General features: G+C 52.2%; 3 protein-coding genes and 1 pseudogene across 4 annotated transcripts; 3 read left to right on the plus strand and 1 right to left on the minus strand.

Annotated features, from left to right (window-relative positions):
- The first annotated feature begins 1031 nt into the window (after positions 1-1031).
- LOC118610437 lies at positions 1032-1148 on the plus strand (annotated as a pseudogene).
- A 901-nt stretch (positions 1149-2049) lies between these two features.
- On the plus strand, positions 2050-10753 carry PRELID3B (PRELI domain containing 3B). 2 transcript variants are annotated; one of them, XM_016124943.2, is made up of 7 exons: positions 2050-2176; positions 5764-5932; positions 6836-6925; positions 7397-7467; positions 7592-7694; positions 9016-9165; positions 10217-10753. In XM_016124943.2, exons 1-6 carry the CDS (start codon positions 2145-2147, stop codon positions 9133-9135), a joined length of 585 nt encoding a protein of 194 aa, XP_015980429.2. In that variant the 5' UTR covers positions 2050-2144; the 3' UTR covers positions 9136-9165; positions 10217-10753. The 2 variants fall into 2 exon arrangements, with proteins under 2 accessions (XP_015980429.2, XP_015980428.2); XM_016124942.2 differs by having other exon boundaries at positions 9016-10753.
- Positions 10754-11698: 945 nt separating this feature from the next.
- Positions 11699-15237, plus strand: ATP5F1E (ATP synthase F1 subunit epsilon). Its single transcript, XM_016124939.2, has 3 exons — positions 11699-11833; positions 13567-13693; positions 15089-15237. The coding sequence occupies exons 1-2, from the start codon at positions 11802-11804 to the stop codon at positions 13688-13690; spliced, it is 156 nt and encodes a 51-aa protein (XP_015980425.1). The 5' UTR covers positions 11699-11801; the 3' UTR covers positions 13691-13693; positions 15089-15237.
- A 120-nt stretch (positions 15238-15357) lies between these two features.
- Positions 15358-23563, minus strand: TUBB1 (tubulin beta 1 class VI). The gene is made up of 4 exons (XM_016124938.2): positions 22703-23563; positions 20434-20542; positions 19870-19980; positions 15358-19754 (listed from the first exon to the last, which is right to left on the minus strand). The coding sequence occupies exons 1-4, from the start codon at positions 22757-22759 to the stop codon at positions 18688-18690; spliced, it is 1344 nt and encodes a 447-aa protein (XP_015980424.2). The 5' UTR covers positions 22760-23563; the 3' UTR covers positions 15358-18687.
- Between the last annotated feature and the right edge of the window lie 3353 nt (positions 23564-26916).

Below are 26916 nucleotides of genomic sequence, written 5' to 3' on the forward strand. Positions count from 1 at the left end.
CGATTCCTACCAGCAAGGACCTTCACGTCGGGCTGCGAAACCAAAACACAGTCAAGGAAAAGCCAGAAGATACTTGCAGTGAGGGTTTGGTGTTTAGAGCAGAGAGACCCACGACTGCCTGGCAGCCCCTTTGCATAAGATGGCGGGGCAGAGCGTCTTTCTGGAGCACAGGGAAGGGTTTGGTGCAGGGCCGAGATCGGGGCTGGTGTGCGAAGGAGTGGACCGGCAGCGCCGCCGGTTTCATGGAGGCACAGGCTGTTCTGTGCTGACGGTTCCCGAACCAGTGTTTTAACGCTCAGCACCATCAACTTGGCATCTTAATCAAGGCTGAGCACTCTCAGCAACCCTTAAAGCGTTACCTCTCCAAGAATTCACTCCAAGTACCGTAGGGTTTTTTTTTTTCAAGTCCTAGGTACCACAATTTGTACTTAGCAACTACCCAACCATATTATTTCCTTCCTGTCTAATGTAATTTTTGTTTTTCTATATAAGGGATTTTAGCTATTTTAAAAAAATTATCCTCCCTCCTAAATTAACCTGGCTATTTGTTTTTAACAATTAATGAGCTAAGAAAGAGAATGAAGCAGTGCTCTAGCTAGCTTCTAAACCACCGGCCATCATTTTAAATGTCAAATGTTCCTGTTCGGGGGTACAAGGTTGTGGATTCTGAGGGGAGCAGAGGAGGAAGGGCTTATTCTGAAGGCTGGGCCGAGCAGTTTGTCCCCCAAACAAGACTCATCTGTGGATGAAACCACCTGCCATTGCCTCCCGCCCCCTCGACTTCTCGGCAATTCATTCATTCATGCGAAAATAACTATTATGTAGGTACCTGAGAATCATTAAACAAGTCTAGCAAGAGCCTCACCTTCAGAGGATTCCAGTCTAGTGGAAGTTAACTGATAAACTAGATGATTTTAGTCATTTATTCCACAAATAACTATTTCATTGATCAATAAATAATCATTGAACCCTTACTCAGTGAGGTACCAAGAATCGTCATTAAGCAAGACAGGCAAGATCTTTCCCTTCAAGTCTACGGCCATGCCACCCTGAACCCGCCATCTCATCTGATCCTGGAAGCTAAGCAGGGTCGGGCCTGGTTAGTACTTGGACAGGAGACCATCTAGGAATACCAGGTGCTGTAGGCATTAAAAAACAACAACTTTGCCTTCAAGGGCTTACATTACAGTGGAGGTTAAACAAATAAACAAGATGATCTCTTAGACTTGCTAAGTGTGAGAAAAGTGCATCAAGATGTTGTCATGGGAGAACAGGAGTTAGAGGATCTGCTGAAGTGTGAAGGAAGGAAGGCCTCTTTGGGGGGTGCTGTCTGAGCCGAGACCCAGCCTACAAACCCAGAGCCATGAAGCTTTTCCATCTGTCGCTTCTAGCGCCCCTGCTTCCTAACTACACTCTTCGCGTGGGCGTTAATCATACTGTCTGATGTTAGTTTCTCCTTGTCTGTTTGTCTTCTCCCCACCCAGGGTCATAGCCATCCGGGAGGGCAGGTGGAGTAGGGCACAGTTGATTGGCTGACTTTGGAATTTTCCTGGCTGGGACCAGAGGTGGCTGGTTTGTTGGCCGGGTGACTTCAGAGCCCCTCCCCGCCCCCAACATGGGCTGAGATGGGAGGTGGGAGGAATTTTCTAATGGGGTACCATGAACATTTGCTCAAGTCGCGACGGTGTCCATGAAAGCGGGCGGACTGCACCTGTCACAGGTCTGCAACGCAAGGCGGGCAAGCGCCGGGCGGGACCGAACAGGCGAGGCCGATCCGGCCGGTGCGTCCAGGAACCCGCTGGACCCGTCCCAACTCTGCCCAGAGGTCAGCGCTGCCGCCGACGCCCGGGCGGGGGCGGGCCGCCGACCGCGTGCCGCGCCTGCGCAGCTCAGCGCCGGCCCCGGAACTGCGCCGGCGCGGTGCGCCCGGCGCTAAGGGGCGGGGCTTCGTTGCGCCGCGCGCAAGGCTGGCGCAAAACCCGGGCCGGGATAGGGCGGGGCAGTGCGTCGGGACGTCCCCCGCGTCGGGCCCGACGGCGCGTGCGCGCTGCGCAGCCGGCGGGGTGGCGAGGGGGCGGGGCGGGGGCAAGTGTGGCCTCTCTTCCTCGTTCCGCCGCCGGCACAGCGCGCAGGCCGCCGGCACCATGAAGATCTGGACCTCGGAGCACGTCTTTGAGTAAGTTTGGGGCGTGGGGCGGTGCGGCGGTGCGGCGGAGGGGCACGGGGAACCGCGGGGTCGGGGGGGCAGGCCGGGCCTGGAGTTGCAGCGAGGTCGAGGCGTCCCTCAGGAAGCTTCCAGGCGTCGGGCCTTGTGGGGGGAGCCGGGCCTGATCCCAAGGGGTTCTGTGGGGGGGCGCCCAAGCCGCCCTGCGCCCCAGGGATGGGGCCCCCAGCGGAGAGGGCTGCGACTTCCAGGGTCAGTCACCGCTCTGGAGGGCTGGGGTGGGGAAACAGAGCCGGGACACCTGCTGCCTGCCCCCAAGGGTGATGGGAGCGTCGCTGAGCTCGAGGTGCTTGACAGCGTTAGGCGTGGAGGGGCCAAGAGCATACGCATCCGGCCTTCTGAAACCAGTGGGACGGGGACCCGAAGATCCCAAGAGGAAGGCGTGGGCCTTCTCGAGAGTCTAATCGCCCCACCACCGTTTGGGTGGAGTTCCTTAACTCGGAATGTGACTTTGATGAGCTCAGGCTACCAGGAGAGGAAACTTTGTGGCAGCTCCTTGACGTGAGAAACAGCCTTGGAATTGGAGTCCAAGGTTCACTGAGATGCCAACAAGCTAAACTGTGTGACCTTGGGTTACCCAATTTCATTGGAGACATGGAAGGTGATGATATCGTCAGGGCTGCCAGTGTAAGATGTCTTGAGGCCATGTTCAGTAATATCTCTTGGTTATCGAGGAATTTTTGGTAGCAGAAATAGGCCTTACACCAGTTGGATGTCGGGAATTAAACTCCTTTCTGGTTCCATGATTCTATATACAAAAGAACCACACATAGAGGTAACAATCATTTTTGCCTAAATAGTTCGTCAGTTGTCCTAGCACTGTTTATAGACTAATTCTTCTTTTTCTCAGTGGTTCGAGATGCCATTTTTGTGCTAAACACTTATGACTTATATACAAACCTATTTCTGAGCTGTCCACTCTATTCCATTGATGTTGCTACTGGAGCCACACTGTTTTAACTTTCATAGCTTTTTAGCATACTTTAGTTTAACCATTTGATTTTTTTAAAACAGTGTTTCCGAGGGCAGTTTTAAAAGAAGTTGTAAATTAAAGACTCAGTGAAGCAGACACATCCAAGAGTCCGCTGGATCCTGGACTATGGAATGTTAGATCCTGGAGTGTAAATGTCAGCATCAGAGGGAAGATGTCTTTTCTTCCTAGTTTATTGTTGTTCTTGGGGAAAAGACCCTAAATGTTGTAGTCTTTCCGATATTCTTTAACCTGGCACATACTTTTCTGCTCCATTTCAGCTCCTGAGATCAGGAATGGCTTGTACCTTGCAGTCCTCTCCTGGGTCTGAATGCTTCGGCAGTTCTTGGCACCATCCCTCCTTAGAACTTTCTTCTTCCTGTCTTCCCTAACAAGCTGTTCCCTGGCTTGTCCCCTGGCCCCACTCTTTCCACTCGTGTTTCTTGAGCATTTCCCTCTGTTCTTCCCCTAAAGCATAAGTGTCCAGTGAGACTGTTGTTGGCCTTGTCTCGCATTTCATCCGTGATTCTTAATCTTTTTTTCTCGTTTTGTCACAGACCTCCCTGAGATTTGATGAAGGCTCCTGGGCCTTCCTCCCAGGAGACAGACATGCTGCACATGTCCTGGGAGAAGCCCTGGTCCCGACTGTCCCCCAGGAAATCAGAGCTTTCCCTTCAAGGCCCCAGCTAACATGTACACATTTATGGCACCCAGATCTGCACCTGGGGCTCCAGCCTCTTGAACTTCGAATCCTGACCATCAGGTCTGACCAGTTATCTCTACTCATGTGTCCCATGGGATCTTCAAACTCAGCACACCTGAAATTCAAGTCATTCTCTCCCTTTACAAATCTTAGACCATTTCCCTGCGCACCCATCCTAAGGGTGTTGTGTCTGACGCCAGCCTCTCAGCCATCTCCCTGTGTCCTACCCATCTTTGCTCTTCCAACACTTTCTTCCAAGGTCCGACACATAGTGGGCGTCCAGCTGAAGTCATTCCGTGATTCCATCCACAGACATGGACGCCCACTGTGTTCCAGGCACTGTTCTTGGGTTACATTATGGTAAATAAACCAAGACATCGTTGCTGCTTCAATGAAGTTAATTGTCTCTCACGTCGTTCTGTAGGTGAAATCGGGCGGTTTGGCACGCCACCACCAGGTTCTCCAGAATGCCCTTCGGTGCTGTCCTTCAGTGTCTTCCGGTGTGACGTCTTGTCACATAGTTGAAACCCTTAAAGTTAATTGCTGGAAGACTGTTCATTGTAATAGGCACCCTTTGTAACATTTGAGCCAGTTATGTTTCCTAAAGCAGTGTTCAAGCTAAGCTAAGTCAACATTGGTGTTTTCAAGTCGTCTCAGGAGGGAAGGACTAAATTGCAAATAATGCATCACCACCTTGCAGCCATGCAGTTAAGTGTTTTAGGTGATGCGTGACTAGATGGAGCAGGGAAAGGGTTCGTCCAGCTTCATTTTAGATAGTTGCCTTGGTAACAATCAGTGCTCGGCCCGTATCACTTCTATTTGTGGGGACTGCCCAGGTTTATAAAGTACCTCGGCTTCTATACCTGCTCTGATTGCCAAAGAAGACCGGAGATTAAAAACAGAATGAGGTGCATTTATATAATATTACAGCAAAAATGAAAATATTAAAAATCATGTTGCTGGTCGTCCACAGTTCAGGAAAACGAATGGTGTTGAGATTTTCCTTGTCGACAAGTAGTTGTCAGGCTCAGTTCTCTGAAAAGTTGGGTCACCTTTTGTGCTCTGTCGTTCAGAAGGGCTCTTTTGAAAGGATGTCTTTTGTGTGAGCATCTCATTTGAATCACCCAGGCATGTGTATTTCAGGAAGATGAAGGTCCTACAAGTCCCATAATACTGTTACCATTTCGATCCTAGAGGATAAGCAAGTACTTATTGTATTAGGAAAGCATATTAGAAAATAACATACTAGGATAGGAGCGTCTTAAAAATGTTATTGTATTGAGTGACCTTTTCAGAACAAAGCAGAATCCCTTCTTCGAGGAAAGCAGTGGGAAAAGATTGACTGGTGGGGCCGCTTATTGCCTTAACGTGAGGAAACACGTGTTTGGTATCACGGCATTTGACTCAGTGATGCTGTGGGTCTCTGCAGTCCCTGTAAGGGTTTCCAGGGCGCGTGGTTCGTCTGTCCCTTCTTTGCAGCTTCATGGACATGGGTCAGACAAAAGGATAAATGGTATAATAACGATTTTTGCTGCTGGTTTCTGTAGAGCATAATTTTTAAATAACATTTGTATGAATTCGGTTCTCAGAAACAGTGCGATGAAAGTGGGCACGGGTAAGTAGGAAAGATGGCCGAAGAAGCTGCTGCGAGGCTCTGTGGGCACCACACAGCCTGGGCGCAGGAAACAGGCCGAAGCCTGCTTGAGTTTAAAGTAATGACGAAGCCCCCAGATTTGTCTTTTGGCCAGTGTTTCGGAAAATAATTTTCCCTAAAGTTACATTTATAAAGAATAATTCGACAGGTTACAAAACTGGCTTCATTGACATGCATGTTTTTAAGCGTTTGGTTTGGGTTTCTGTTGCCAGGCACCCATGGGAAACCGTTACCACTGCTGCCATGCAGAAATACCCAAACCCCATGAACCCAAGCGTGGTTGGAGTTGACGTGCTGGACCGACACGTAGATCCTTCTGGAAAGCTGCACAGCCACAGACTTCTCAGCACAGAGTGGGGACTGCCTTCCATTGTCAAGTCTGTAAGTGTGTCTCCTTGGGAAATGTGACTGCTGGAGAAAAGTTTTCTGAGCCACATTATAATTTCAAATAGGTTGTGGGAGCCAATTCCGAATGTCATTTTTGCATCAGTTCAAATTGTATTATAATAAACTCGAGTTACAAGTGTATAATGAATTGGAAATATTATTACAGTCTTCATGAAGGCACCTGATAAGCCTTCTGAAGGGAGCTGTTTCCTACTTCGGCTTTTTCCGGTAGTGACATTCGGAGGGAACGGCCTGGCGGCGCTGGGGGCCGTGGTCAGTGGCGGCTCATGCACCGCGCGAGCAGCTGCCCTTGCGCTTGGCACTCACCACACTTGTCCCCGGCTCGGACTCTCCTCCCGGTTCACTTAAAAGCCAGGTCCGTTCAGTCGCGCTGCTCAGCAGGAGCGCGCCGGGCGCCCCTGCACAGACGCTGCAGTGGGCAGCGAGGACACAGAAGTGAGCGAGGTCAGGGCTTGGGGGCCCAGCACGCTCGCTGTGCTCCGTGCCGTGGCTGCCGTGCTGTCTGCAGGGTGCAGCCACGGCGCCTCCCCCGGGCTGCGCCAGGACGGCGCGGGCAGAGACTCGCACTCTCCTTGTTGCAGATGCCGCGTTTCCCCAGGGACCCCGCTCTCCGCGTCCCGGGCCCACTGCTCCACGGCACACAGGCCGTTCAGTGCCGCCTTGTGTCTCACACTCTCCCAGTGGGCCGGGGTGCTGTCTGGGTCTGGGAGGTCCCGGCATGACACCACCCCTGCGACTCACAGGGGCTCCCTTGCCGGCCTTCGTCCGATGCCTCGTGCTCTTTGAGAAGCAGATTTTTGGTTCAAGACATGAACACTTTTTACTTTCAAATAAATTATCGATACACTGATGACTGATTCTGGACGTCTTTCTTAGCTCATTGGCGCGGCCAGAACGAAAACATATGTGCAAGAACATTCTGTAGTTGACCCCGTAGAGAAAACGATGGAGCTGAAATCCACTAACGTAAGTTTTAGCTTTGTTCTTACTTTAAACGGTTCGGCCACGTTCGACCGAGTCGCTGCCTCTCGTAGCTGGCACGGAGGACAGCTTCACGGTCCCAGGGGAGGGGCGCAGGGGAGCAGCGCTGCGGGGGCCGGCGCCGACGGGTGGGGCGTCCCGGCCTGGCCAGCAGTTCCCAGTGTCGCCTCCCGGCTCTGGTAAGCTGCGTGGCATGTCCGAGGTGCTGCACTGACCGAAAGGACTGGGACTCTGCGAACGTCATTGCTTTGAAATGCTTTCGTCAAAGTTATTTCGTAATAAAAAGTAAGCAGTGAATAGAGAAATTTAGTTTTATTGACACAGCAATAAAAAAGTGCTTTATTTGTTGTTGTTTTGTATATTTTGCTAGCAAGACTTTATGAATTAGTTTGGAAATGCTTTTAGCCTTGGGTTTCCACAATGATTTGACTTTTTTTTTTTTTTTTGATTCTATAGATATCCTTTACAAATATGGTTTCAGTAGATGAGAGACTTATATACAAACCACATCCTCAGGATCCAGAAAGGTAAGTAAAAAATGTTTTAACAGACTTATTTTACAGGGTGTCTTAGGTTTTTTTTTTATCAAATATTTCTTTAAAGAGCGAAAGTGAGATCATTCTGAAACTGTGTGAATTTGTTTTGTTCCAGAACTGTTTTGACTCAAGAAGCCATAATCACCGTGAAAGGGGTCAGCCTTAGTAGCTATCTCGAAGGACTGATGGCAAGTACAATATCTTCAAATGCTAATAAAGTAAGTAAGGCTGCTCTCTGACGGCCTGGGTTTCGTTTCTTGAAAGAGCTTAGTACTGCCTGTGTGTGTCCCCAAGCGCCCCTCAGCCACAGTGCAGTGAGCGTCCACACAGGCTGTTACTTGCACAGGCTCTGAGGCCCAGCGCGCCTGGCTCTGCATCCAAGCTCTATCCCTTAACCAGCCTTTCGGCCTTGGGCAGTTAACTTTCTGCGCCTCAGTTTGCCCTCTGTGAAGTGGAGGTTAAATACCATCTTACAGGGTTAGAGGTGGAGAGTGAAGAGGATGACATAGGAAAAAGCGTGGCCCGGGGCCCGGCCCCTGGGGAGTGCTCAGTCGCGGGTGGCCAAGTGTGGTCGTTAAAAGCACTATTCTTGGCCTTTTCCATTGGCATCCCCGGCACCGCCAGATCAGTTTTAGACAGACAGCCTGATAGACAGACATGTCTGTGCTTTACACATAAAAAGAATGGGGTTTCTCGTACCACCGCCCCCAACTGACTTTTGTCCCGCTGAGACTGCATGATTTAAACGAAGTAAGTTAGAGAAAGAGGCGCTTAGTGCACTGCTTTCTAACACATTTGATTCACTCGTTCAGCGGTCAGAAGATAGTCACAGATGCTTTCCGTGTGCCAGGCAGAGTGCTAGGCTAGACGGGATGCCACGGGGAACAAAACAGATGAAGCCCTTGCCCTCAGGGAACCAACAGGAAGGTGACATTAATCACACAATGTGCCGTTAGGAAAGGAAAAGTACAGAAAGATGAGAGTGTTTAATGAGTGTTCCGTAAGTGGTGTTTCTGCTGAGTGCAGAGGGCCGTGCAGGACGCATTCGGGTAAAGGAGCTGCATGTGCAAAGGCCCTGAGACAGGAAGCATGGAATGCTTTTTATTTTCCTCAAGAACCTGCATAGAGTGCAAAGAGAGAACGGCTTAAGAAGTAGTCAGGGACCAGACCTATCAGGGCCGAGTACAGGATTTTGGTTTAAAATATGGACATAAGAAGAAGAAATGGGTTTGACCTCATCCCCAAAAAGGAGATCACGCTGATCACAAAATAAGCAAAATACCACTGTCGTTAAAGTGCAGATTCTTTTGAGAACGTCTTTTGCGTATAAAATAAAAATCAGTTTATAGATCTAGCCAGTTGCTCCAGGCGTTTGATATTTGGTAAGTAACGTCAAGAAGAAAAGGCGAGGACAAAAACGACCCATCCCGCTGGGGCTGGTCATCCTTACGGTGCTCCTGGTGCCTCCTGGCGTGCCGTTTATCTGATGCACGCCTTTGCTCTCACTCGGTAACGACAGCTGTATTGGATTTTTTTAAGGGCCGAGAAGCGATGGAATGGGTGATACATAAATTAAACGCTGAGATTGAAGAATTGGCAGCTTCGGCAAGAGGGAGCATGAGGACACCGATGGCGGCGGCGGCGCTGGTGGAGAAGTGATGGGCGTTTGCCTGCAACACCCAGAACCAGGTCTCTACCAGCCGGCAGGATATTTATTTGTTATTTAAAAAATACAGCTATATTTTAGGTAGAATTTTTTTTAATAAGCTGAAGAAAGGCTATGTGACTTTTGATCAAAACAAAGAGGGAGGTACAGAGTTTCTAAATAAAAGGGATCATCCAAAATAATTGGTATTGTTTGAGATGACTGATTTTGAGGGTTCCATTATTTGTGAACAATGCAGTTTTTGCAAAGTACTTGGAAATCGCTGTTAGCATGTTAAGTCGTCTTAAGGTAGAATTGTAAAGCTTTTCGTGCATTGGAACTCTACCTGGCTTTGGACCAACCGCAGAACAAAGCAGAGCCTCCTCTTAAATATACAGTTGCCCTGCTGCAGCAAACTTCAAGAGGGAACTCATTTAAAAGGAGAATTTATATAGTTTTGAAAGACATTAATTTGTATCAAATAACTTGCTCCGCTATAAACCATCATTAAAACAGTGTTTTAATCTGGTACTTAAATGACATTTTTGGAATAAAAATTATCACTAATATATAACACCAACAAAAATATGATTTTATTGTATTAAGAGCACTATCGATTTGCCAAAGTTTTGCAACTTCGTAAAGGTATTCCCTTCCTTGCATTTGTACTTTATGACTTAGTATGCTGTATCGTGGGCTGGTTATGTTAACTGAAAAAATAAAGTCATTACCAGAATTTTGCAGCACTCTAAACTTAAGAACAGCTGTTCACATCTTTTAGCATTTCACATTTGCCTAACTTATAAATTGCCATGTGTCAAAATCATGGTTCTGTAATTGCTAAAGCATGATATGTCAGGTTATTTGAATATAATTACTTTTTGAAGTAATTGTGACCACAAAACATCTTTTTTACATGAGGAGCTGTACATCATTTGAAATTACTCAAATGATGCCTTGATCTAAAGCATAAATCCCAGGTACTTAATGTTTTTAATAATAACGTGCCACGTGAGGGTGGGGGCGTGTGGAAGAAGCAAAGTAATAGGAAAAAGGCATTGACCTGAACTAACCACTACCTGAATTGCTTTGCAGCTTTTATCCATGGAAATCCTCCTTGGGGGTGCCAAAGAGCAGCTGCACTCTGAGAAACACTGGCAGGAAATGCGTTTTGTTTCATATTTTGTGGCAGTCGATTATCAACCAGTAAATATCTTTGATACTTGCAGTTGTTGCATATAGAGTATTTTTGTTAAGAGGTGATTAGCTCTTGCCTTTATTTTACAATACTTAATGTGATAAACTTCTAGTCAGATTTCCTATAAAGGAAACTAGATAGTACATGTACATAAACCACAAACAGTATAACAAATTATTTGAAAATTGTTTTTCAACTTAAAATATTGTTTTAGCTTAAGACATCTTAGGGCATTTGTAAAAGCAAGTTAAATTCAATGAGGTTTTTGATTATCTTTTGTAACCAGTTTCTACAATTGAAATATTTCAGCTAAACAAAACATTGCTAGATACTGATATTTAATAAAAAGTTGCCTTATATAATTTCTGTAAAGTATACTTGTTCTGAAAAAGATGTAATTAATGCCCTAATGATAAAGATTTCTAAACAAAGTTTATCCTGTTTGATTTTTTTTTTCTCTGATCTAATATAAAAGTCTCCAAATTTTATTCCAATGTAGTTAACTTGTTTTAAGTAGTTGGTAGTTTCTGGCTTTTCCTGGTACAGTAGCAGTGCCCAGCAAGCAAACGCAGTGATAGCTCTCAGCTGGAAGGTCGCTCACATAGACTCTTGGACTATGGAGCACGTTGTCCTATTTGATATTAAAAGTGGAAATTATACGAATTAAGAACCTTTCTTGTTAATAAAAACTCCCTTTTAACTGTAATGTTTTTCTTAATTATAACTTTTTTAAATGTGAAGAACAAAGTAGATTTATTTTCCTCGTTAAGTATTCACTCAGTCGCCACAGGCCGTAAGCTGGCTACGTGCAAGGATGCGCCTCTGAACCCGACACAGGGACGAGCGTTTGGGTATCACTGTGGGGCCCCCCCGAGCCTCCAGCCCTTGTTCCCACTGACTTTTATTCCCATGCCCCATCCAGCCCTTTACTCCGTCCTGGGACATCACGGGTTGCCCTGAAACCCCGGGAAATGTCGGGGGTAGTTGCACGTTAGGCTGGGTTCACTTTTTCACGAACTCGGCGGAGACCTCGGGTTCTTTGAATGTCGACATCGGGAAGCGGCCGCCTGGCCGTGACCCCGGCCGGGGTGCCCCCCGACGCCGGCCTCGGACGTGGCTCCGCGTCTCGCGCCCCCGAAGCCACGCGGTCCCGAGTTCCCGGCAGCTCCCCTCTGGCCCGGCCGCCCCGCCGGGCGGCTACGGAAGCCCGCCGAGCCCACGACCGGGACGCCCGCCGAGCCAATCGGCAGGCGCGGCCGGCCGGCGGACGCCGCGATTGGCTGCCGGTGCGGGGGGATTCCGCGGCAGAGCAGCAGGGGCTGCGCGGCGGGGCTGGGCGGGGCCGGAGGCGGCGGGATTGGCAGGTCCGGAGCCCCGCCCCTTCCGCTTCGCTGGGCTGACCTTCCGGCCGCTGGGTCGCGCGCCGAGCCGACATTGACGCGTCCTCGCGATTCGGCCCGACGAGCCCACTCTCGCGACATCATGGTGGCGTACTGGCGACAGGCCGGACTGAGGTAGGCCCGGGCCTCGGAAGGGGCGGGCGGCGGAGGCCCGGGTCGGAGGTCACGAGGGGCGCGGCGGGGGTCGGCCCGGGCGGTTGCGCCCCAAGATGGCCACCCTGCGGCCGCAGCTCCGGGTGCGGACGCGCCTCGTGTGCGCCGGGGGCCCGAGCACCTGCCCGCGCCCGGTGCGCAGAGGCCGGTGCGCAGACCGGGCCGCCGCCACGTCCGCGCCGGGCGGGTGCGACGCCTTCTCAAAGACGGCTCCTCCGTGCGCGCCCTTTGTCCTTCTGAATGACACCCGTTTCTGTTATGTAAAGCTTGGGAACTAGGATTGGGGGCATTGCTCTTGTCACAAGCACTGCCAGCATTTCTGGCCTTTTTGGCATCAAAGGGCCTTTTGTGATGGTACACACGTGTTGTTTTTGTTAATTAACTCCTGTTGCTCCCGGGTTTCCTTATCAGTAAAACGGGTGAAAGCCGGAGCCAGAGAGCCCCGCGCACGGGTGAGTGGTGACTCCTGGGAAGCTGACATGGAACCCATTTGAGGACGCACCTAAGGGGACACGTCATTCTAGAGTATCTGTGACACCTGATTTCTTCGCCTGTAGACCCAGCTGAATGTAGTACCTTGGCCCAGGTGACACACCTTATTCACTGGATAAAGTAGCACCTTCTAGTGGTGGCCGCTCTTGGGCACAGGCCTGTGAGACAGCTGAGCAACCCACATCTCCTGACTTGCGAGGTCAAGCAAAGTTTTGTAGTATTGGAAGGATGATTGTTCCAGTAACGGTCCCATTTGTTAAGCACCTACTATGTGAGGAACGTGGTGATTCATGCTTTTCACACTTTGTCTCTCTTCCTCCCACCCACCAGTGGGCCAAGTATAATTATCCTTCTATTTTATTATATTGTTTCTCTGGGTGAATAAACTAGCTGAAAAGATTGAACAGCCTGAAGGTCACCCAATTAGTAAGAGTGGAAGCAGGCATTGGAACGCCTACCTCTTGGCCAAAAAAAAAGAAACCCAAATCTGAAACATGACAAAATAGACAGCAGCACCCTTCCCCCACCCCTTCCTGTTTTCAAAAAGTGTAAAAAGTGAGCTGCCATCTTCTGGAAAATAAGATGTTGATGGGAGTCCATCTACCAAGCAGGAAGCAGGCTGTTAGTTATTTTGCTAAAAGTAATGATGTTCTCTGAGGACTTTTCAATTTAATTTGGAAACCTTGATTGGAAGTATTTTTAATGGCAGATTTATGAAACGGAATCCAGTGTTCTCAGGAAAACCTTTAAATAATTAATCAGAGGAGGAACTTTTAATTCAAAATAGTTTTTTTCTATTTTAATTATATATACTTATAAGAATGATATAAGAAAAAATTGCAAGTAGAGCAGTGGGGGAAATCACTCATGTTACAGACTTCATTAACATTTTGGTCTATTTTTTTTCTTGTACTATGAGATTTTTTTAAATAGCTATGCATATTTTATTTTAAAGTAATATGTATTGAAGAGGAGAAACAGTACAAAGTAGAAAAGCTGAAGATCACATTAAGATTTTGGTACATTTCTTTGTAGTCTTTTTCTTTGTACAGAATTTTTTTTTTTTTTGTATTAGTCATTTTCAAATCCAGTTTTATAATAATGTACAATCAAACCAAAAAGTATAGGAAGAAAAACAGCCACACAACCACTCTGGCCTGGATCATTGATAATTAACTTTACGTTGTCTCATTTTCTCCCAGCTACATCCGATACTCCCAGATCTGCGCAAAGGCAGTGCGGGACGCACTGAAGACGGAGTTCAAAGCCAACGCCGAGAAGACTGCCGGGAGCAGCGTCAAAATCGTGAAAGTGAAAAAGGAGTGATCTGTAAGTTCTCGTTTGTTTAGAAGAGTTGTATCATAAATTTTTAGTTTTTTTTTTTTAATCAAAGTAAATTTAGTTTAGCATTTTAGCCATCGTTTGGTCAATCAGTAGATGCGGAAGTTAGTGGGATGATCATTTAAAGCATGCAGGCTTAAGAAGGCCCACGGCATAACACAAGGACGCTGTTTTGGGCTCTGACAAGCAGAAGTAATTGGCACATTGATTTTCAGCTCATTTAGCAAAGCTTAGGTAGAGAGCCATCTTATTTTAATTAAACCTGTTTCATTTGCACAAAATCAAATAATTTGGAGGATACGCTCCCCACTTTGGTAATTGCTGTTGGAGTTACAAACAGTTCAGGAGAAATTACAGTTCCTTGTGTTTTTACGTCCCCCACATCTGCGGATGTCCTCACAGATCACTTCCTGAATGTGAGGGCTGCCAGGACATCAAGGGTCCTGCAGCTCTGTCGGTCAGCAGACTTGCCGACCCTTCAGCCGATGTGGCTCATTTCACTTCTGCAGGTGGTGGCAACGTAAAATTACATTCTATACAGTAAAAGACAGTTTTGCACCATTGACAAGTTCAGACGTTCATGCACCAGACTACTGAAGGGATCTGATCTCCAGACCACTTTCTTGAAGTTGTCATTTCCAAGATAAGGAAGGCTAATTACCAGAGATGTTTTTCCGGCTTAATTTTCTTGTTTTGCTTTTTAAAAAGCTTCAGGCCCACAGTAGCGGGAAAATGTGAGAAATACGAATCCTTTGGCAGCTCGTGGTCGTGAGCAGTCTTTCTTCCTGGAACTGTCTCCCCTAAGTACTTTTCACTTCATTTTGAATTAGTAAATGTTTTACTACGAGTCTAGAGATGCGGTGTTTCGAATGTAGCCCTCTTTCTAGGGCCTCTCTATCTAATCTCATAATTCTGCGTAATGATTTTCTGGTGGGTTGTTTTGTTGTTAACAGTGAACTTGAGAAAATCATTTCGCCTCCCTCTGTGGCATAGTCAAGCCAGACTCCTCATCCAGCTCCCCTGACCTCATGATATGCTTGGGGTCAGGAAGCAGCATCAACTCCCAGAAACAGAACATTGCCCCCTCCACGTGTCCCGCAGGGGACACGGCCACTGCACCTCAGCACGGGCGGGGTGGGGAGGGTCTTCTCGAGGCGGCGTGGTCGGTTTACTGCTCGGCGGTTTCACTTAGCAGGGAGGTCAGCGCCGCCTCGGCCGCAAAGCAGCGCCCTGCAGCCCAGAGCCCGGCTCGGCAGCAGCCAGGGAGCCGGAGCTGCGGCTGCAGTGCGCAGTTCGTTCTCACAGGGCGGTTTCTCTCGTCGTGTTGGGATTTTAAGAAAACACGAAGGGCTAGCAACTTTTGCATTTTTTTTTTCCTCCCAGACCCCAACTACAGCTTGAAATGCTGCGTGTCCAAGGTGAAGATGTGTGGGCACGTGTTACGGCAGATGGAAAACGACCTCACTTCAAGGAGGGGGAAACACGTGTCTCGTTCATAGATTGACCATGCCAATAAATTGAAGTATGGTTCACGCGTGCCGTTGGACTTCTTCCTTTCCTCTGTGGGAACTGTCTGCACAGGCGCGGGATTCTGACCATCTGAACCGAGGTTACAGGTGGGGGCTGGGGGGACAGGTTTAATATCTAGGGACCAGAGGGATCCAGAAAACAGTTTGCAAGTGTCTCCAAGTAGGAAGTTCTCTGTTCGTGGCATTAACTGACAAACTAGGCTGTGTCATCGAAGCACTCTCGTTGTCCCTTCTCTTCGGACTGCAGAAGCCGTGTCAGTGGTCAGTGGGTTGTCGCCCCCCTGCCCCACCCCTAGGTGTAGGTGGCATGGCCTCCACATAGTGCTGCTTGGCCAGGAGCCAAAGTGAAAACAACTAAAATTCTAGGTTAGAAGAAAAAAGACTAAATTGCATTTATTTTTTATCAAGCACTTAAAACCTTTAGAGAAGAACTATTAATGTTTGTATTTAAGCACAAAAAGCATTTCACATTGTTTTATAAGTGAATCTCTGTCCTGGAAGCGTTTCTCTAAATAGGCAACCGGGCAAAGCTGTTCAGTAACTGGCTTTTCGAGTTAGTTGGCCGAGCCAAAGTTAAAATCGAAGGTTCTTGACTGCGATCTCAGACCCCATAACCACTACAGTTAGATGGTGTCTGCAGGGCGATTCGTTTATTCATTAAATATTTATGGATGAAGAACTGTTGCAAGTGTTTGGTTTTTATCTTTCTTTAAAACTTGGAAGCGCTTGACCAAGTAAAACTCCATCGCAGAGTTAACTGCTCGACTTAACTGTTGGAGAGTGGAGAAAAAAGATGGAACAGGAACTTTTAAAACACTGTTGAGCTCGTGTACACGACCAGCTCTCGTCGGGGCCCCCCCGGCAATGCCCAGGAGGAGCCCAGGAAAATGCCTGTTCTTGGCCTCTGGACGGGACTTCCTGACCTTTCTCGGTTTTGTTTCGTTTTCAGCGAGGGCATGCGAGGAGCAGCCAGTGAGGCGGGAGCCAGGTGCTGGGCACTGGCCAGCAGCTGCTGAGCGGCCCGAGTCCTTCGCCTCGGGCTTTTGTCCTGTTTTGAAGTCAGACACCTGAGTTGTCTGTCAGGACTCCCTTCCCAAGGGGCGGGTACTAAGAAGCATCTTTCATACAGACAGGAGTAAATGAGTCACACGGCTGTCAGGCCTTTTTGATTCCAGATGAATAAAGTAAGTGATAGGCAAAGGGCTAAATCATTTCCAGCCAAGTAATTAGAGCTAAGTCACTTATTAGGCGGATGTGATAATTAGAGGTGAGACTCAGTGACATGGCAAGGATTAAAGTAACTGAATAAAAGGCGAGTGTGCTGTCCGCTGAGGTTCTTTAGGGCTCTTCTGCAATCGAAAAATCCTGAACGGATAACCGATGAAACAGACTTTCTGCATCCCGCCTGCCGGGTAGCGGGCAGAACTGTCCAGACCGCCAGGGGACGCGCTCACATCTGCTTGCGGGCGGCTCACTAGCTGGGTGACCGCTGAGGGCGTCATCAGTCCCTGGGTCATGCCACATTCTCGGGTATGAAGTGAAGGGCTCCGGCAAGCTCTCAAATCCTGACTCTGTGTGGGTCTCTGAGAGGCCAGTGTCTCCGTAGCAACCATACTGCTAAAGGAAAGGCTCTTCAGAATCGGGACAGATTTTTTTTGGTTTCTAGTGGGGTTTTTTTTTCTTTTTAATCTGTTTCTACCCTACAAAAGAGTAGGCTGGTGAGATACATTTTGAAATATTTTTAACTACTCAATCAGTCTGGGTGGTTAGACTCCAAGAAAAGGAATTTATTTAGTCTGAAATAAAGCAATTTAACCATTTAAAATTAAAATTTTTTGTTCTTTAATAATTACTATTGAGCAAACAAAAAAAAGCTTTACAGCAATATAAATCGGCAGTTTTTTAATTGAGATTTCTGTCCTTCCTTGCATTCTTTGTCTTTTTAGGTTTGAGAAGGGAAGTGCTGGAGAAAGCGCGTGTGTAAATTCTTATATAACCACAGGTCGTAAGTCTTTTTAGCATCTAAGGAAGTTAGGAACTTCAAACTAAGAGTATATAGGTACAGTTTCTTATTAAATCTTTTTTTTTAGTGATCTTGAACAGGTAAAAAACGTTTAAAACTTTTATTTTGTAAAAAGAAGACTTGCCACGATAGCGATAAGACTTAATTTTCTATTAGTGCATATTTTAGTTATTTCCTCATGATGCATTTGTGAAGAGAGCAGAGTTTCTCAGAATGAGCTACTGTCATCCATCCCCCTGCTGCCTTACCATTCTTGTAGCTGACAAAAGCCGAGCGGGAGATGAGGACCCCAGTGGCTGCAAGTAAATATTTCCTGCGCCGAGGGTCAGAGCATCTTCCCATCGCGGGCTACCCATGAATCAAGTAGCATACAGCTCAGTGCTAATTCTAGAAGGCCATTAAAACCCTCATGGTGCTGGGAGGGACCGTGGTGCTGGATGTCCAAAATAGGTAAACTGTAATTAAGAAGTTATGGATGATTTGATCACACTCTTGTGTATTTGCTCCTGTTGTAATGTGAGCAGATTAAAATCGTGTAGCGGTTAAAGCTGTGTCATCGTGCAAACATTATGGCAACTTCTGCAAATTAATTCGATCTGTAGAAGTTCCCTAATGAGGTGATGTCCTCTAACCGGGAAGGACGCTGCTTGCTGCTCGTATTGGAACGGTTGCTGAGCGTGGCTGCGCCCTTTCCGAAGCAGCAGCGTCTCCGAAGCTGATCACTGGAAGTGAAAAGGGCATTTCAAAATGACCTTGTCGAGGACTATGGAAGGCGACTGATGAACTCCCAGAGTCTGGCACTAATAAGAAACAAAGCGAACAGACATGGGTGTTAGAGGCTAGCCATTCAGAAATAAAGGTGAGGACTGCAGTTCCTGAGTCGTGCTTGTCACAGTTTGGGTCTGTCGTGTGGTGGGCATTTTGTCCCTTTTCCCTCCGGGCTCACACGCTGGCTTGTGCGCGGGGCCCACACAGTCCGCTCCCCGCCCACCGGTTACACCTGGCTTCCGGAGGCCGGCGGGGGCGAGGGGGCGGGGCGCTGGGCGCAGAGCCTCAGCCCCGGGGCACCACGCAAGGAGTGCGGGGTGCTGGTCCCCGGTACCGCTAAATGGCTTCAAGTCAGCGTCAGCTGCAGGGGCCCCGCACAGGCACGTGTCGCCCTGTCGCGGGGCCCTGCCGTGCCGGTGCTTTCCAAGGAATTCGGTTTGCTATCAAAAGGCTTCGTAGAGCGTGCTGAGGACCAAACTACTCGTGTTAGAAAGTGCCAGCAAAAAACCCTAACGCCCATCATTACGTGCCCGGCCCCCTCCCCGCAGTCCTGTGTCAAAGCTGGTACCTGTGGCCTTGTGGGTGTCCACCGGCTGTGCTGAGCAGGGCGGGAGACGCGGGCGGAGGAAGGGGGCGCCCGCACCGCGCGGCTCCCCGCCCGGCTACCGCTCCCTATTCTCCACGGCCGCCCCCGCGCCCTCCTGCGCCCCGAGGCCCGCCCTGGCGTCTTCAAACTGCTGGTACTCGGACACCAGGTCCTGGACGTCGGCCTCGGCCTCCACGAACTCGTGCTCGTCCATGCCCTCGCCCGTGTACCAGTGCACGAAGGCCTTGCGCCGGAACATGGCCGCGAACTGCTCGGACATGCGCCTGAACAGCTCCTGGATGGCCGTGTTGTTGCCCAGGAAGGTGGCGGCCATGCTCATGCCCGGCGGCGGGATGTCGCACACGGCCACCTTCACGTTGTTGGGGATCCAGTCCACGAAGCGGCTGCTGCTCCTGGTCTGCACGGCCAGCAGCTGCTTGTCCACCTCCTCGGTGGACATGCGGCCGCGGAAGATGCAGGCGGCCGTGAGGTAGCGGCCGCGCCGCGGGTCGCACGCGGCCATGGCGTTGCGCGCGTCGAACATCTGCTGCGTGAGCTCGGCCACCGAGAGCGCGCGGTACTGCTGGCTGCCGCGGCTGGCGAGCGGCGCGAAGCCCGGCGTGAAGAAGTGCAGGCGCGGGAAGGGCACCATGTTCACCGCCAGCTTGCGCAGGTCGGCGTTCAGCTGGCCCGGGAAGCGCAGCGACGTGGTCACGCCGCTCATGGTCAGGGACACCAGGTGGTTGAGGTCGCCGTAGGTGGGCGCGGCCAGCCGCAGCGTGCGGAAGCAGATGTCGTAGAGCGCCTCGTTGTCGATGCAGAAGCAGGCGTCAGCGGCGCGCAGCAGCTGGTGCGCGGCCAGCACGGCGTTGTAGGGCTCCACCACCGCGTCCGACACCTTGGGCGACGGCATGACGCTGAAGGCGTTCAGGATGCGGTCCGGGAACTCCTCGCGGACCTTGTTGAGCAGCAGCGTGCCCATGCCCGAGCCCGTGCCGCCGCCCAGCGAGTGCGCGAGCTGGAAGCCCTGCAGGCAGTCGCAGGCCTCCGCCTCCTTCCGGACCACGTCGAGCACCGCGTCCACCAGCTCCGCGCCCTCCGTGTAGTGGCCCTTGGCCCAGTTGTTGCCCGCGCCAGAGTTACCTGTGGCAGAAGCGGCTCCGGTCACCTTCTCAGAGCGGGGGCAGGGGCGGGAGGGCAGCGCGCCACCGGGAGGCATCCCCATCTCGTCCCGGAACAGCCTTCCAGAAAAACCTACCGTGGATGAAACTGTCGGGTTGGAAGAGGGCGCCCAGCCTGCTCGACCGGATGCTGTCCATGGTCCCCGGCTCCAGGTCCACGAGGACCGCGCGCGGCACGAACTTCCTACCTGCGAGGAGGAACGGGACGGAGTCAGCGCTGCTCTCCTAGAAGGTAACGTTTCCTCCAGTAGAGCCTTGTGATACTGGGTCCAAACAAATAAAAGCTCAGCATTCTAGAAGTTGCCTTTGGCAGAAGGATTTGAAGCCATATCCTAAGCCCCGACAACAGTCACACAAATCTATAAAATATACCTTAACATTTTTTTTTCTATCATTGTTTTGTTTCACTGCCAATAACAGATTTTCCTTCTCTTGGAAATAATTTTGGCTTTTGTTTTAAAACCAAAAAGGGGGGTCGGTGCCTAACCTGCTCATGCTGAGACATGTACCCCACTTAGTGACCTCCCGGCCAGTCCCTGCCCTCGTCCCCCGGGATTCTGCTGCTCCGCCTGGGCATTGCTCACACGGCGCCATGTGGCCCCCAGGGATGACACCCCTGCGCCCGGAGCCCCACGCCCTACCGTGGGCCTCGTTGTAGTACACGCCGATCCTCTCCAGCTGCAGGGCACAGTCCCCAACGTAGCTGCCCACTGGGTCGATCCCATGCTCCTCGCCAATCACCTCCCAGAACTGCAAGCAAAGGGGTGGGAGTCAGTGGGGAGGGACCCCGAAAAGGCCGGTTAGCTCTGGCGAGTTAGCAGGTGAAGCAAAAGGACAAATGAGCCAGGCCGCGTCCCTGGGTCCCCCTGACTGACCTTCCCGAGACACCCCTTTTGGTCCTTTGCATAAAAGCCATCTCTGTGACACCAGTTCACGGTGCCTCTGCTGAACACACGTATGAAGACTGCGTTCTATGCCCCCCCGATCCCCTTAAAGGAAACGGCAACACAGACCGTTCGGTTAGGTTTTGCCCCTGCCGCGTCCCGGCCCCCGTGTGTGCGTCCGCTGTCGCTTTAGATTTTCCCACCAGACGGTGCGTCTCTGGCTTCACCTGAGAGCGCTTCACGCTAGTCAAGTACAGACCCCGTGATGTGAGCACAGACACAAGCCCTCTGACCCCACGGTCGCCTCCCTGCACTTTGGAGGTTGCTCTCCATGCCGTCTTCCCAAGGCCCATCGCTGTGGCCTCTGCCCACGATTCAGGCGGCGCGTGTCTTCACCGATTAGGGAGGCACGCCGTTCGAACCGTGCGCAGCTCGCTCTCATGACTGCGTGGAACGGGTCACTTCCGACCGCACAGACAGTGTCTACTAACATAGCTACGAGCCAGGCTCCTGGCGTGGAAACAGTAACCGAGGCGGCGTCTTGCCACTGCCCTGGAGAAGCACTGAGTGCAGGGCCAGGACGTCCCCGGGGCTGTTTTCCCCGCCAGACCTCGGAAATGACGCCTCTGGCCATGCTCTCCTCGGCAAGTCCAGTTCACAATAAAGCGCCAGGCTGTGGAAGAATAAAGTCGTTCTGTGGCACCACGAATTAAATGTGACTTGAACTTCTTACGGCCCCCAAATCATAAGTAGTCGCCGGGGCTCTAACCAGCAGGCCACACGGTTCTGGCGTAAGAGCTAAGACCCTGTCGAGACCCGCACTCCCTCGCGGTCCTCTCTCCGCGTTCTCTTCCAGCTGCAGAGCCTCGACTTCTCTGCGAGTGTCAGTGCTGAACGCCTCGTCTCTGGCGTGGGAGGGGGACGGCTGCTCTTCAGGCAGTAACATTCTCTGCCCCTGGTTTGGAAGCACCTGCATTCAAAGACTTCACTTTTCGTAGAGTCGCGTTATTCACAATAGCCAAAAGTTGGACACCACCCGAGTGTCCATTCACGAATGAACAGATAAATAAAACGTGATATATCCGTACAAAGGAATATTATTCTGCCAGAGAAAAGGAAGGCTCTTCTGACCTCGGCTACCACAGAGATGAACCTTGAAAACGTTATGCTAAGTGGAATAAGCCAGGTACAAAGGACAAGTACTGTGTGATCCCACTTGCAGGTGGTCCCTAGAGGAGTCGAGATCGTAGAGACAGAGAGTAGCGGTGGGTGTCATGGCTGGGGGAGGGGAATGGGAGTTAGTATTTCATGAGGAAAGAGTTTCAGCTTTGCAAGATACACTGAACGATACATGTAAAAATGGTTAAGATGGTAAACTTTATGCTGTGTGTTTTATCATAACTTAAAAAACTTTTGAAGACAGTTTTAATATCGTTCAGACTTGTAAAAGTAGTCTCAAAATAGCGATGAGAACTATCAGGTAGCCGTTACACTCTGCACTTGGTTATCTTAAAGGGAGGCTGGGGCCCTTGAGCCCTGCCATCTGGGGGTCGAAAGCTCATTCATATTCCAGAAGGTGTATTTTAATTCTTTCTGCTGCTGTACCGAAACTTTTAGGTTTACCTTTTTACTTTTCTATTGCATATTAAGTGGAAGCATAGCTGATCTTTTTAAACTTTATAACAAACTACGAGAGGGAAAGATATCATCGTGATTTAGTGTAAGAAGTTTCCCAACAAGCACTGGAAAACTGTTTTGAGACAAATTATTATTTTTAGATAGGAAAAGTTCATTGCTTAACGTAATAAAAGTAAAAATGGTCAACGTGTATTATGCACATGTATTGTGCACATGGACGAAATTAACACGAATTAAATGAACCTTTAAGCCTTTACTGTGCCCTGTGTCTCTCTGATTAAAGGCATTGTTTAAATAAATCAAGCATTTAGCAAGTGCATGCAGTGTGCTAGGCCCATGGCACCAATGGCCGTGGTACAGCCAGCACCAGTAACCCGATTGTCCTTACCTTCGACCCGATCTGGTTTCCACACTGGCCAATCTGAATGTGCACAATTTCACGCATCCTTGCTTGGCGCCCAAGTATACGGTCTCCCCGGGACCCTCAGCCTCTGCAACAGCCGCCCTTCAGTGGTGTGAGCCCAGCACGTCTCTGGTCACCGCAGTGAAGGGGACCAGCTGACCCTCCCAGTGCGACCTCAAGGGTGTGTCCAGCCCGGAGGCCCAGTCCTCCCCCTTCTCTGCTCTCTGCCTATCATCCTGGTGATGGGGGTTTTTTTCCTCTCCCAACAAAGAAGATGCCCCGTCATTTCCTCCAGTTCAAGGCCCAAAGCCGCCTTTGCGCATGGTGCCTAGAGGTCCCCACCGGCTGTGGGCCTGCCGCGGGGGGCCCTGGGCTCCCAGCTGGTGGGGTGCGGGGTGTCACAGCTGACCGGAACCACCCCCAGTGAGCTTCCCTGTCCGAGCCACTGGCGTCATTAGAAGTCCTGTTGTCCAAACCCGTCACTTGACAGATGAGGCAGGATATCCCAGAACGTGATGAGTCTCCACCACAGTCACACGACTAGCAGGACACCTCCCCACCCTCGCCTAAGGGCCTGTCTTCAGCCCCGTCTCCCAAGGAGTGGCCCGAAAGCCACTGGTGGCACCGGGTGACTTTAGGGGGATGTGGGCGGACAGTTTTTATGTTACATACCTTAACATTGATAGAAAAAAATAACTCGTTAATAGTAAACTGGTAAGATAAAGTTTCCTTTCCAAACTTGGCCAAAGTGGTGAAGGCGACAAGTGATTCTCAGGAGTTTGAGAAACCAAGAGAGAAATCTAAGCTCGGAGGATCACCACCGAGGCCTGTGCCAACCTGGCCTCAGACACCTTCCCCGCCCCCTCTCCAAACGGGGCCTCACAGGGCTGGGGCCAGGAGCAACCTGGACGCGGGAGCCGCCGCCCGCCGGAGCTCAGGGCCACGCGCGTGCCCGGCCCGCGCCTCGCGCATGCTCACTGCGCCCTCCCCGCGGTGCCCGCTCTGCCCAGCCGCCCTGCCGCTGTCCCACGCAGCCCGCCCTCGGCGCCTTTCCTGGTCCCGCGCCCTGCCGTCCCCTTCACTCTGCCCCGTTGTCTGGGGGCGTAGTGCTTGCCATTGGTTTCTTTTCACAGACCGTGGGTTCTCCGAGAGCCAGAAGGACCCCCGGCCGCACTTCCTGAAGGCGTCCTGCCCGCAGCCCGCCCCGCCAGCGGCACAGGGCCCCGGAGGTGCGGGCGCCGGGCAGGCTGAGTCACCTCTCAGTCCCGGAGGCTCGGCCCGCGGGCACCGCGCCTGCAAGCATCTGCTTCCCGCGGCCTCCCCTGCGTCCGCCAGGCACCCCAAGGTGGGCCCCGATCACTGAACGGCGGCCAGCAGGGACCTGCCATATGCCGGCGTGCACAGGGAGCTGGGATTCCGGGCCGGAGACAGGTGCGGGCAGCCCCGGAGGTCCCTGAGCTGTCCGTGGGGCGAGCTGGCTCAGGAAGAAACCATCATCCCCGGGATGTGGATCTGAAGGCAGGACGGAGCTGGTCTCAGCCCCAGGGTCCCCGGACGGGCCCCTGACCGGACGGTGGCGAGGGCTGCGGGGTCTGTCTGCCCCCACCCAGGGCCCTCCTGGCCTCAGGCCTCCAGGCCGGGGGGGGGGGGGGGGGGGGGGGGGGGGGGGGGCCTGAGACACAAGGTCAGCCACACAGGCAGGAAAGTCGGTAATGAAGGACTTTCAGGGTGCAGCGGGGGACAGCCTCTACTGACTCCCAGAGGAGCTCACCCGCACAGCACAGCGACCGAGCCGGGCGCCGGAAGAGAAAGCCCGAGGTGGGGAGGGCGTGTCCCGCGGGCACCGGCACCAAGCCGGCTCCTGTCCAACGCCGTCCAGCGACCTCATGGGCCGGTGACCCTGGGTGGGTCCTGGACCAGGGACGTTGCTGGGACCACTGCGCGCGTCTGAATGCAGGCCGTGTGGGCTGGGCGACGTCTTCGCATCCATGTTCTAGCTCCTGAATGTGCTGGGGCAGGGGCTCTGAGGACAGAAACCCCGTTTTGAGGAGGCACAGCGATGCCTTCGGGGTGGAGAGCCCCCGGGCAGCAGCTCGCTCACAACGATGACGAGGGCTGGGGAGAGAGGCGGGCGTGGCACGTGCGCCCACGGCGCGTCTTCCCGCCCTCGGCGCCGCGGCGCCTGCAGCACCTAGAGAAGTGACCGCGTGCTCCTCAGAGGCTCCCGGTCCAAACCCTGCCACCCCTGCCAGTGAAGACAAGAAAGCTTAGTGCAAGGGGAAGGAGTTCGCAAGTGCCCCGCAGCATTTCTCACAAATTAAAAAACACACACAGAACAAACCTGTCGGCTTCCAGAGGCCTCACCCCAGCCTTTTCCCCTTGGCCCCTTCCCTCTTCCCTCTGTCCCCTCCCTCACGCCTGTCCACCCATCCGGCTCCCACGCAGCCGGGGCCCTCAGTGTCCCCCGCTCCCCCCCCCCGCAGTGCCTGTGGTATTCCTGATCCGTTCCCAGCGGGGGGCCAGAGGACCCCCCTCCGGTGGCTCCTGCACTTCGGTTTGCAATTAGCACTCAGGCTGTGTTTGCTAATGGCTCACAGGCATGCCTTATCTCCCCGCCAGCCCTGCCGGCTCACCTCCATGCCTGCCGGGGCCTCGGGACATGTTTGTCGAGCGCACACCGACAGCTGGGCCGGTTTGAGCAGCCATGCTCAGAACAGCGCTTTTTTTAAAGCCAATAATGTATTTATTCATGAGTACATCCTCGTGGGGGCAGCGGGGGGAAGTGCCCGAGGGCTTTTTCCTCCTGAGAGGTGGTCTCGGCTGAAAGCATAAAGCGTTCCTGGAGACCGGGCGCAGCCGGAGTGGCCGCACGAGGGGGGCTGCGTGTGGGCCTCTGCGGGGGCCACGAGGGGCCTTTCCGGCCTCCCGCGTCCGCTCTCTGCTGAGGGAGCAGGGCCAGCGAGGGGGCCCCCACTACCCCGCCCGGGGGCACATTCCTCGCGCCCTCTCAGTTTGCTCTGGGGGGGAGGCCGGCCTTCCGGATGGGCGCTTGAAAGGTGTTTTGTTGACGGGGCAGTTGGTGAAGGGGGTAGGGGGAGGAGCCCTGTTTGCTCTGACTCCGGCGCTGCTGCTTGTGTGTTCGCTCCATCTCGGCAGCGAGCTGCGCCCTGGCCGCTGCCGGGGCCGAGGGCAGATGCGGAGGGCAGAGGGCAGAGGGCCGAGGGCAGAGGGCAGAGGGCAGATGCCGGGGCCGAGGGCAGATGCTGGGCATGAGCCCGTCTCCCAGCTCCTGCTTCACGCTGAATTTTCTCAGCCGTAACGCAGGGTGACGGCCACAGCTCTGCTGGGAGCACTGAGCACCCCTTCGCAGGCAGAGTTCGTCGGGTCGGCCTCTCAGGATGGAAAGCCGTAGCTCGCGGCCTCGACAGCGCCGTTCCTTCCTAGGGGTTAAGCGCCTACGACGCGTCAGGCTCGAGCTAGTCACGGTACAGAGGGCCACCGTCGGCACTTAAGACCTGCAGGTCTGCAAAGCAGTGCCCTCTACCCCCGGCCCTTCGTCGTGACTTATGAGGGTAGCTGTCCCCCCAGGAGAGAGCCGTCCTCTGATGCCCATTTAGTAAAAGCCACTGCCCTTCTCAGACGGAGCGTCATGGTCCCCTGGACCAGCCGGTATTACCCGGGGCCTGTCCTCTCGCCAGGCTGAACGTGACTCCCGGCCCTGAGCTACAGCCAGTGATTAAAAGTGGCGTCTGTGAGGCCTGACAGCCTCCCCTCCCGCCCACCCCTCACCCCCGAAGGGCTGCGGGACGCGGGAAAGGCGGCTTGGCTCTGCCCCTGCCTGCCTGGAGCGTCCCGCACATCGCCCCGAGGGCAGAGGGCAGAAGCGAACTGCCCCCGAGCATGCGTGGTAGGCGAGGGCCGGCCGCCTGCAGACACCGAGGCGGTCAAGCACGACCGGCCGGCCGCTCGCTGGGCCCCGCTGCCTCCGGTGGTGTGCCGCCTCTGTCCGCGAGACAAGGTGGTGGTGGCAAGGCCTTTCCTGGACGACACTTGGGTCTATTATGGGAACAGAACTAAGACGATAAGAAAAACCCAGTGTCATCCAGAAACCCCCAATCGGCTGCTTCCAGACTTCCCCCAGAGATGTCCCCCAGCGGTCGGACGGAGCCCTCCCCCCACCCCCATTGGACAAATGAACT

Source organism: Rousettus aegyptiacus, unplaced genomic scaffold (genome assembly GCF_014176215.1).
Source record: "Rousettus aegyptiacus isolate mRouAeg1 unplaced genomic scaffold, mRouAeg1.p scaffold_m13_p_12, whole genome shotgun sequence".
Taxonomy (NCBI): Eukaryota; Metazoa; Chordata; class Mammalia; order Chiroptera; family Pteropodidae; genus Rousettus; species Rousettus aegyptiacus.

Coding starts and splice junctions, on each gene's coding strand:
- ATP5F1E (XM_016124939.2), top strand. CDS start 11,802: ATGGTGGCGTACTGGCGACAGGCCGGACTGAG. Junction 11,834..13,566: donor TGGCGACAGGCCGGACTGAG/GTAGGCCCGGGC, acceptor ATTTTCTCCCAG/CTACATCCGATACTCCCAGA.
- TUBB1 (XM_016124938.2), bottom strand. CDS start 22,759: ATGCGTGAAATTGTGCACATTCAGATTGGCCAGTGTGGAAACCAGATC. Junction 19,981..20,433: donor GTACTACAACGAGGCCCACG/GTAGGGCGTGGG, acceptor TCCTCCTCGCAG/GTAGGAAGTTCGTGCCGCGC. Junction 19,755..19,869: donor ACCCGACAGTTTCATCCACG/GTAGGTTTTTCT, acceptor CTTCTGCCACAG/GTAACTCTGGCGCGGGCAAC.
- PRELID3B (XM_016124942.2), top strand. CDS start 2,145: ATGAAGATCTGGACCTCGGAGCACGTCTTTGA. Junction 5,933..6,835: donor TGCCTTCCATTGTCAAGTCT/GTAAGTGTGTCT, acceptor CGTCTTTCTTAG/CTCATTGGCGCGGCCAGAAC. Junction 7,468..7,591: donor CATCCTCAGGATCCAGAAAG/GTAAGTAAAAAA, acceptor GTTTTGTTCCAG/AACTGTTTTGACTCAAGAAG.